Source organism: Pelodiscus sinensis, chromosome 9 (genome assembly GCF_049634645.1).
Source record: "Pelodiscus sinensis isolate JC-2024 chromosome 9, ASM4963464v1, whole genome shotgun sequence".
In the NCBI taxonomy this organism is placed as follows: domain Eukaryota; kingdom Metazoa; phylum Chordata; order Testudines; family Trionychidae; genus Pelodiscus; species Pelodiscus sinensis.
In genome coordinates, this window is record NC_134719.1 from 30,044,119 (window position 1) to 30,054,811 (window position 10,693).

The 10,693-nt window shown below is 40.3% G+C and overlaps 1 protein-coding gene across 4 annotated transcripts in view; it reads left to right on the top strand.

Annotated features, from left to right (window-relative positions):
* Positions 1-10,693, top strand: part of DNAI3 (dynein axonemal intermediate chain 3) — a 53,805-nt gene that overhangs the window by 17,828 nt on the left and 25,284 nt on the right. For all 4 annotated transcript variants that reach the window (XM_075936377.1, XM_075936376.1, XM_025183175.2 and 1 more), the window contains exons 4-10: positions 447-628; positions 1,186-1,290; positions 5,321-5,467; positions 6,182-6,381; positions 7,524-7,640; positions 8,713-8,903; positions 10,501-10,625. In XM_075936377.1, coding sequence (XP_075792492.1) covers positions 447-628; positions 1,186-1,290; positions 5,321-5,467; positions 6,182-6,381; positions 7,524-7,640; positions 8,713-8,903; positions 10,501-10,625 — 1,067 coding nt within the window. The remainder of the gene's footprint in view (positions 1-446; positions 629-1,185; positions 1,291-5,320; positions 5,468-6,181; positions 6,382-7,523; positions 7,641-8,712; positions 8,904-10,500; positions 10,626-10,693) is intronic.

The window sequence follows — 10,693 nt, forward strand, 5'->3', positions numbered from 1 at the left end:
TTGTACATACTGTATACAATATACTGTAACGTTTTAGTTTTTTTAAGCCTTTTTTACCCTTTTTGCTCAGTTCAGCTGCTGCCGTTGTTACCTTGTGACTCATTTTTTGCCGAAGCTCACTCACTAGGCTCTTGCCATTTTGATGCCGGACTATCAGGAGTGCCGGACTATTGGATGCTGGACTATTGGAGTTTTACTGTACATTGATTATACAATGTGTTAGGCATAGACTTCTATGATATGAAGAAAATGTTATCTTTCCATGTTGAATTTACAGTCTATGCTGCCAAATGTACTAAAAACTATAAGTACTGACATTCAAAGGTATCATGTTATTAGCAATAAGTAAGATTTAGATCTGTTAAGGACATATCTCCTACACTGTCTACCTTTCAAAAGAAAACACTATTTTTGTTTACACTCCAAATCTGCCTTATCTTTTCTAGGCCATCCAGAGATCTTTCCATTAGTTTTCACTGAAAAGACACAGGAAATTTTTAATTGTCGAATTAATGAAGATGTCTCAGAAGAAAAACCTTACAAACTTCTAAAAAAAGAGGATATAATTCAGGACATGAAGACAAGAGCTGCAGTCTCTGATTTCCACCCAGTTAAAAAAATAGTCCTAGTATGCAACCCCTTTCATTCTAACTTTAAAATGTAAAACCCTCATACCATTTACGAGTGTTCATTGGTAAGGCCCATCCTTATCTGTCCATCTGTGAATGCTATATTTATTTTCACTTCTATTTTTTCATATTAATATGTAATCATTAAAAATGTAAAACAGAATAAATATTATTATATTACAAAATAGAAATAAGCCTAGATATGCCTTTGAATAAAGGCTTTTGAAATTTTCACTTAAGCCAATGAGAATTAAACACATATATGTGAGGGCAAGACAGCCCTTAATACTTATAAATTTTTACAAAATCTGACCCTGATCACCCATCACTAAAGTTAATGGTAATTTTGCCCTTGATGTTAATGAGCACAGGATCAAGCTTTCCAATAAATAATTACAAGTTCTATGCATAAGTATTAATTTTCTTCAGGATTGTGTTTTCTGGTATTGACTACTTGAATATTTAGTGCACAATTGTATAGATCTTAAATTAATGTGTCAGTTATCATTGGATGTAAAAGCTGAATGAATGAAACCTTTCTGTTCTTTTTTTGCAGGAATATCCAGGGGAAGAACTTCTAATAGTTTTAGATATAGAGTTCAAATATGGACAGAGCTTTTATCTTGTTGCAAGTGAAGAGGCCAAGGAAAGCTTTTTAAATGTAAGAAAACCCATATACACCTTTCACAGTACAGGCAGTCCCCGAGTTACGCGGATCCAACTTACGTCGGATCCGCAATTACGAATGGGGCCCGTCTCCCTGGTCTCCAGCAGACCAGGGAGAGGAAGCAAAGCGGCGGAGCACGTGGGCAGCAGACAGCCCAGACGCGTCCGGGCTGTCTGCTGCCCGCGTGCTCCTTGGCTTTGCTCTGCTTTGCTCCCCGTCTCCCTGGTCTGCAGACCAGGGGGACGGGGAGCAAAGCGGCGGAACACGCGGGCAGCGAACAGCAGACCAGGGAGATGGGGAGCAAAGCAGAGCAAAGCCGCGGAGCCCGAGGGCACCAGGACAGCCACGGCACGTCTGGGCTGTCCCGCTGCCCCCGTGCTCCGCGGCTTTGCTCTGAACGCCTGTGGTACAGCAGCTGGGGCGCTGCCGGTTGGTCCCGTAGCGCCGCTCTGGGCGCCACTGGACCAACCCGGCAGCACCCCAGCTGCTCTGCCCCAGGCGTCCTGATTCAGCCACTGCTGGTCAGATTCAGCAGCAGCTGAATCAGGACGCCTGGGGCAGTGCAGCTTGGGTGCTGCTGGGTTGGTCCAGTAGCGCCGAGGAGCGGCGGCGCTACTGGACCAACCCAGCAGCACCCCAGCTGCTCTGCCCCAGGCGTCCCCAAGTCAGCCGCTGCTGAAACTGACCAGTGGCTGACTACAGGAAGCCTCTGCCCCGGGCTTCCTGGAATCAGCCGCTGATCAGTTTCAGCAGCAGCTGACTTGGGGATGCCTGGGGTTCTTAAGTTGAATCTGTATGTAAGTCAGAACTGGCATCCAGATTAAGCTGCTGTTGAAACTGATCAGTTTCAGCAGCGGCTGAATCTGGACGCCAGTTCCGACTTACATACAGATTCAACTTAAGAACAAACCTACAGTCCCTATCTTGTACGTAACCCGGGGACTGCCTGTATTCCACATATTTGAAATAATTCACAATGTTACATATGCACACACTTTGAGATCTCTATTGTCTCTTATTTTCTGTCTTTGATTCCCATCTATCAGCTCAGCAGCAACAGTGGGGATTAATAAAGGTTCCCATCACATTGTAGCTCAGCCTCAGTCATCTTTAAATATTTTTGTTCTATGTCATTTTTCACTGTTTCTATTCAATATATCCTCCATTTTCCTCTCTTTCCAGTGGCTTGTACTCTGGCACTTATCCATGTTTGGTATCCTTTCTGGGTCCATTCTTGATGTGTTCAAACCACTACAGTTGTCTTTCTTGGCTCTTCTGTAACAGTATTATTTCTTGACATAGCCATGTTCTTACATGCAATGTTTTATTTTTTTCAGTCTTGAACACTCAGTATTACTCTGTCAGTTCATCTGTACAGTCAATATCTTATGTTCATCGGCTTTCCACATACTCTATGATTCTGTCTCTTACTGCAATATCATTATACACTGATTTTAATTTGTATTGAAATATCTTTAGCCTTCCAGATCCTACAGTCTTAGGAATGCAATAGCAACTAGTCTGATTCTTCTTTTTAAGTGATTGGTACAGATCTTTTTCAATTATATGAAAAGATCTGTATTGTACACACTTTGAAATATTTAAAACACTTTAACTTCAAGTGTAAAATTATTGTAATTAGTCTTAACATTAAAAATATATCTATAATTTATATTGAACAAGAGTTTGGGTGAAATCCCAACTCCATTGAAGTCAATGGGATTTTTGCCATTGACTTGATTGGTGTAAAGAAGTCCATTTTTCATATAACTGCTAGTCACATGTGCAAAACCTCTAGTTTTCCAGATTAGACACATTTAAATAAGATATAATTAATGGGTTAAAAGATTTTAAAATAAAGAATATTTATTCAACAGATTGTACTTAGAAAATATATTTTTTAATACAAAAAACTTCAGATTCATATATTTGTAAACAAAAGGAAAACATTAATTTTTTAACTGAAAGTCACATTTAGATGTGATTTTTTTTCTATTGTTATAAGGAGCACATAAAATTACTGTAACTGAAAAATTAGAGAATAAGGTTTCTTTTTTTCATTTTGTACATTTGCAAACATTTTTGTATAGTCATTTAAGCCCTGCTTTTGCAAGTATTTGTACACATAATTTCAGTAGACCTATTTATTTGCCTAAGGTTACTAGCTTAAGTGTTTGCACTAGGACTGGAACTTTAGTTCGTTATCTTAGTTCTGCAGTGCACTTTCCACTAGAGCACCACTGTGTAGACTCCCGTGACCTTGTAAGTGCAGTATACTGCAGGATTGGAGCCTTATTTAACTTCTTCTTTTGTTTATGTGCATTGGTCACACAGCAGCAGGAGAGAGATAAAAGCATTTTAATAGAAAATGAAAAAAGTGATAAGGACATAAGAACAGTCGTAATGGGTCTAACCAAGGTTTATCTAGCCAGTATCCTGTCTTCCAAAAGTGGCCAGTGTCAGGTATTTCAGAGGGAATTAACAGAACAGGACATCTTCTTTTACCCATTGCCAGCTTCTGGCAAAGGCTAGGAATATCATCCCTGCATGAACCTCTTCTCCATGAATTTATCTAGCTCTTTTTTGAACCCTGTTATACATGGATGGTCGGTGAAGGCAGGGCTGGGGGAGAAAAGCCCCCAGCCCCTTCTGTCAAGGGCTCCACCCCCTTTGGGAGCCAAGCCACCTCTCCGCTCCCCCCACAGTGAGACAGGACAGTGCACCGTGCACACACGCCTCCTTCCTCTCCCCACCCCGCGTGGGGAGGGCGGGCAGCATGTGGTCCAAGCCTCCCTGGCGTTGGAACAGAGGGAGGGCAAGTGGCATGCAGCCTAAGCCTCCCCAGCCTCGAAGCACAGGGAAGTCAGGCGGTGCACAGCCCAAACCTCCCCTGGGGGCATGTAGAGGGAGGTGAGTGGGCGGTTCCAGCCTCCCTGGCCCCGGATCATGGGAACGGCGGGTGCTGGCGCAGCAACGCTCTGCCCCCCCAGTATACCTACAGTAGGCTTCTGGGGTGGAGTATGGATGAAGCCAGGCTGGCGGTTTGAGAAGGCTATGCCTTCCCTGCCTACCATTCCCGCCGCCTATGCTGTTATAGTTTTGATCTTCACAACGTTCTTTGGCAAAGTGTTCCACAGGTTGACTGTGTGTTATGTGAAGAAATATTTCCTTTTGTTTTAAACCTGCTGCCTTTAATTTCATTTGGTGACTCCTAGTTTTTGTGTTTTGAAAAGAAGTAAACACTTCCTTTTCTACTTTCTCCAGATCTGTCGTAATTTTATTAACCTCTATTATATCGCCCCCTTAGCGGTCTTTCTTCCAAGCTGAAAAGTCCCAGTCTTATTAACCTCTCCTCATACAGAAGCTGTTCCATACTCCTAATCATTTTTGTTGCTCTTTTCTGTAATTTTTTTAAGTTCCAGTATATCTTTTTTGAGATGAGGTGGCCCCCATCTGCATGCAGTATTCAAGATGTGAGTAGACCATTTTGTCTGGAAATAGATGACGGGAAGGGATCACGTGAGGATTACCTGTTGTGTTCCCTCCCATTGGGATATCTGGTATTGGCCACTGTCGGCAGACAGGATACTGGGTTAGATGGACTGTTTAGATGGCCATTTGCCCATTCTTATATTCTTATGGATTTATATATAGACAATATGGTGTTTTCTGTCTTGCTATCTATCTCCTTCCTAATGATTCCCAGCATTCTGTTAGCTAGTTATAGACGACTCAGGAGTAGATAGCGTATGTGAAACTACTTTAAACTCATTTTTAAAAACTGACTTGCTTTCAAATTAATCATGTCCCTTTAGTATTTGTTTGAAAATTCATTGCTAAAAGGACAGGGCCTAATCCTCCAAATCCTTACGCCTGTAAGTAGCTGGATTGACTGCATTGAGACTATTTGTGGGAAGAAGAATTGGCAACATTGAGCCTATGGTTTTTATCTACATTTAAATAATATATTTATTTTTATATATGAAAAAGTATAAAATATTCTTTGCAATTACCTTGTCTTAAGCCTCCAGAAGCAGTGGAAGAAGAAGGAGAGACTAAAGATGGAATGGTAGAGGAATACGTTTATAAGCCTCCTGTCCGCAAACCTTGGGTATCCCTTGGTAGTGAAAAGGAAATTGAAGAAGAATCAGTTAAGGAATCTCTTAGAGAGGTAAGAAATTATAGATGTCATTCAATCAAAATAATGTTCTCACAAAATTCTCTGTTAAAATAAAATTAAAGAAGTTCCTTAAATGACTAAAGTTATGCCTAAAATTCTTGTGGCCATCACAATGTTGACAGCAGTTATAGCAAAGGAGAGGTGAAAATAGCTAGACCTTAAAAGAAAATTATACTTTAGATAATTGTAATTAATTTTCTACTTACTTAATGTCCCAATCCTGCTTCAAACAACTCAATGGCAAAACTCCCATTAACGCCAAGAAAAACAGGATTTTCCATGTATTTTAAATTGGACTCAGTATACTCTTTCATATGTTCTGGAATCTGCTGCCTGACATAGCATTGGGCTTACATTGCATATAGGCTTTTTAGTGGCTCTCACACCAGGATAGATTTCAACCAGAGAAAGGTGAGGTAGTGACTTGGGCAAAGGTACAATTTTGATCTCAGACAACAGGCTAATTAGCCTTTTAGTACTAGGAGTAATTAAAAAAATATTCAGAAGTCCTATAACACATACTTATTGGTAATTTGGGCTTATGAGAGGGATACAGAATTTCAAAACCTAGAATTATTTGTTTACAAGCAGCCACCTGATGTAACCTTACAGATCTCTGAATCTCACTGCTTCAAAGGATTTTCCTTTCAGGAATAGTTTCCCTATGGTTATTTCAGAAAATCTCTTATTTTGGGTATATTGCAGATTAAATATATGATTTCTCGAACACGCAGAGAGTTTGGTTCAAAGGTCAGATTTACTGACAGAAATGCTTCAAGTGCGAAAGATGGCTACATTGAATGCACATCATATCAGGATAATAATTTCAGCATTATGAAGCTTGAAAAAGATGTTGGTGCACAAGTAGTTCCAAAAGTAAGGGAAATGAGCACTCAAACCAAGTGGTAAGTGTGAAATGGATTTACCAGTTGTTAGTAATTACAAAGGGAAACAATCCCTTTATTATTAATTTATATCCTTATTCAGAGCTCACTAACAGTTATGTAAATAACTCATTGAAGTCAATGGATTTATAGTTGTAAAGAGAGAGCACGATCAGGTCCTCTGAGGGCACATTTTCAAATACTGTGCATCTATATTCTTCTCCCTCTCTTCCAAAATAGAATCAATCAAATCACCATACCACCGTTAGCAAACATTAACATAGATAGCTTTTCACATTTTGTACTTCATATGGCAGTGGCGGATATAGGGCAGGGAGAGTGGGGCAGCTGCCCCGGGCCCCGCACTGCAATAGGCCCTGCGCTGAGCCACCACATGGGGCCCAAAAAGCCACTTGCGCTGCTTGCTCCCTCGTGGCAGCCCGGCTGAGCAGTGAAGAACTCAGCCGAGTGCCACGGTGGGAGTCAAAGGGCATGACAGAAGCTCCAAGTCCTACCCCCTGGTCATGTACGTCACTGCCCCACCCCCCTTTGCCTCCCACTGTGGCGCTCGGCTGAGTTTTGCGCCGCTCAGCTGGGCCACCACACAGGGCCCAAACGGCTGTTTGGGCTCCGCGAGTGAGAGGCAAGAGGGGGAGGAGAAGAGAAAGAGAGAGAGAGGCAGGAGGAGGAGGAGAAGAGAAAGAGAGAGAGGCAGGAGGAGGAGAAGAAGATAAAGAGAGAGAGTGAGAGGCAGGAGGAGGAGGAGAAGAAAAAGAGAGAGAGTGAGGCCGGAGGGGGAGGAGAAAGAGAGAAAGAGAGTGAGAGGCAGGAGGGGGAGGAGGAGAGAAAGAGAGAGTGAGGCAAGAGGGGGAGGAGACTTAAATACAAATGAAAATGTTTAATTATTAATACAGAATTTTATTTAAGAATGACTTACAATATAATTAAAATAAAAATATCCAGATAAATTAAGTTTCTATCAAATTGACTAAATTCACATTTAATATGAAAATAACCTTCAATTTGCACATTTGACGCCTTTTTTCTATTTTTTTCTCCAAAGGGGGGCCCCGCAAAACTCTCATTCGCTCCTGTCATAAGGCTTCTTTAAAAAAAAAATCTTTCAAACTTAACTATGTTAAAATTAATTCCAAATTTCTTAGGACTTATCCAAGAAATGCAGCCACACAGTATTTTCCTAGAGAGTTCTCTGATGAAGAAAAAGAGCTGTGTTTGTCATCTGAGGATCTGAAAGAATTTATTATCTCAGTATTTTTAAGGTAAAAAGTTGCAATAACATACATTAAAGTTTATCTTCAGTAAAATGGTACAAAACAATACAGGAGGTGTCATAACATACATACATTTATAACGATTAGGTTTAAAACCAAGACAAAAAACTGAATTTCTCTGATGTACCTAACTGATGCTCTTCTGATGTGCTTTGTGGAAGGTGGTTTCAAATTTCAAGAACAAGTTAGTCAGCTGTTAAGCCATGATTAAAAACTTAACCGACAGAAACTTTGAAACATCTGAAATTTAAAATATACACCTCACTTGTTTTGTGTTTTTTTTCCATACTCTATAACAATATCACTTTTGCTAATCATTGAAGTACTTCCTTCATAGTAATGTTATTATATACGGTATACCCATCCATTAAAGGGACTTTAACACCTTCCCCGGAAGCATCAGACATTGGTCACTGTCAGAGACTAAATACTGCTCTAGATGAAGCAGTGGTGCAGTTCCTAAGTTTCTATATCCTCCTAGCCACATTCATTTGCATGGGAATAAGTAATACAAATAATGACAAATAAATTTTATTGGGCAAAGAAACAATTATGAGCGAGCTCCTCAACTGGCATAAATGGACTTAGTCTAGTGAAGTCAGAGTTACATCTTTTTAATAACACCTGAAGATGTGGCCCTATGGCTCCTCTGAAAGATTAAGCAGAAGAAGGAACTATAAACTGTGAGAGCCCAGTCCTACAGCTCTTACTCACTTTAGGAATCCACTGACATCATTGGAGCTCCTCATGTAAGTAAGGGTTCCAGGATTGGACAGTACACTTTAAGAACCTAATCCAAATCCTCTGAATTCAGAGCTATCTGAGCACCCACAAGTGATGTGATAGCATGGTATATCTATTTTCTGAAGTGTATTTGAATGTGAAGGGCTCTCTTGAGAGTAGTGATCAGCATTGGGTAACCATTGTGCATACCACTTTTGGTGATATGGTCATAATTTTTAAATGCCATATGTTTCTTTAATGAATTAGCAGACAAGTATCCCATGGAATTATCACATCTTACATTTTTTTAAATATTAACTATTTTTGTCATAAACAGAGTGGAAATAGCTTTGCAGCAGAATGAAATTATCAACGTCTTTTTTGATGACTGGAAAGCATTAGCGGAAGATGAAAGTGCCTTTGGTGGCAAGTCAGATGCTTACCTTAAGGAATACCAATCGTTTACAGACCTGCACTATCTAAAGGATAGAACAGTTAGCTGTGTTTGCTGGCACCCAGCCATTAACGGTAATGCTTATAAATATTTAGTTCATGCTTGATATGTCCTGAGGTATAGTTTGAGAGCTCTAAAGTTTAAATGATAAGGTTTTATTGGCTTTTAAATGTGGAAATCCCTGATTTGAAATGAAGTGGGGCATGAACAGATAGTGTGTAGAACTCAAAGAGGTAACAGGCCACATATTTTCTTATACAAGTGTATATTAGGAATATACAGAGGAAGGAAATTTCCCCCTGGGGAGACCCATTTCAAGGGACTCTTAGGGTATGTCTACACTGAGGAGCTATTTTGGGATACCAGAAATATCCCAAAAAAGCTACTCCACATCTATTGAAGCAATTCATTATTTCAAAATAGAGGAATTTTGGAATAGCGCAGTATTTTGAAATTTGGCACTGTGTAGACAGCACCAAATTATGAAATAAGCTATTTCGAAATAGCATCAAAATAAGCTATGCAATTTGCATAGTGCAAATTGAGTAGCTTATTTCAAGCTAAGGGCGCTGTGAAGATACATGCTAATTGTGTTGTGCTTAATTGTTTTCTCATTCTTTCCCAGAAGTACACACTGTTCCAGGGGGCCCTCTTCTTTTTCACCATCTCCTCACCAGTTGGCTGTGTGGGAAACTTTATGCCATAGCATGAAGGGGTGGGTGTGGCTCCACCTGAGTGCAGGGAGCATCAGGAGACATTCCCAATGCTCCCTTTGCTGTGTTGCAGCTTCACACATTCCACTGAAGGCACAACTGTGCTCCAGCCTAGCTGGGAGCATACACAATAGCCAGCACTGCAGGATGCACAGGAAATCTGTCTTATTTCTAAGTATAACAAAGAAATTGGTTTCATAATGGGTGCCTGAGAGAATAACCATGTCTGTCACATTATTCCGGGTTTGAGACTACAATTAACAACTCTAAGCTAAAATATTGAGTTATACTCTGGTCTTGGACTTCTGCCACTCCTTTATAAGGAACCTAATAATTCATTAGCTAAAATTATTGCTTTCAAATTGACCTATAGTGGGAAAAATGAATGGCTGTGTCTACACTGGCACCCTTTTCCGTAAAATGGATGCTAATGAGACACTTCAGAATTGCAAATGCCGCGGGGGATTTAAATATCCCCCGCGGCATTTGCATGAACATGGCTGCCGCTTTTTTCCGGCTCGGGGTTTTGCCGGAGAAAAGTGCCAGTCTAGATGGGATCTTGCAGAAAATAAGCCCTTATTCAAGTAGGAATAAGGGATCTTCCGGAAAAGGGCTTATTTTCTGCAAGATCCCATCTAGACTGGTGCTTTTCTCCGGCAAAACCCCAAGCCGGAAAAAAGCGGCAGCCATGTTCATGCAAATGCCGCCGGGGATATTTAAATCCCCCGCGGAATTTGCAATTCCGAAGTGTCTCATTAGCATCCCTTTTACGGAAAAGGGTGCCAGTGTAGACATAGCCAATATGTATAAAAAAGAGACCTAGTGAATTTTTTTCCTTTAAGGACACCTATAAAGCAATAATTAACAGAGCCATTAACACTTGAGATGAGCATAGCAATTTTTATAAGTGCTAAAATTTTCCCTTTATCAATGATGAGATTGTTTTCCTCTCGATCAGGGATTATAGCAGTGTCAGTAACAGAGCGGCTTTCTTATGAAGAAAGAGTTACCCAGTCTGGTAAACTGCTGTTGCAGAAGTCACCAATTCTTTTTTGGAGTTTCTCTGACCCTATTCACCCTCAGGTATTTAAATCAGATTTTAAAATATTCAAAGTGTACAAACAATAACAAAAAACAATCTTTGCAACATG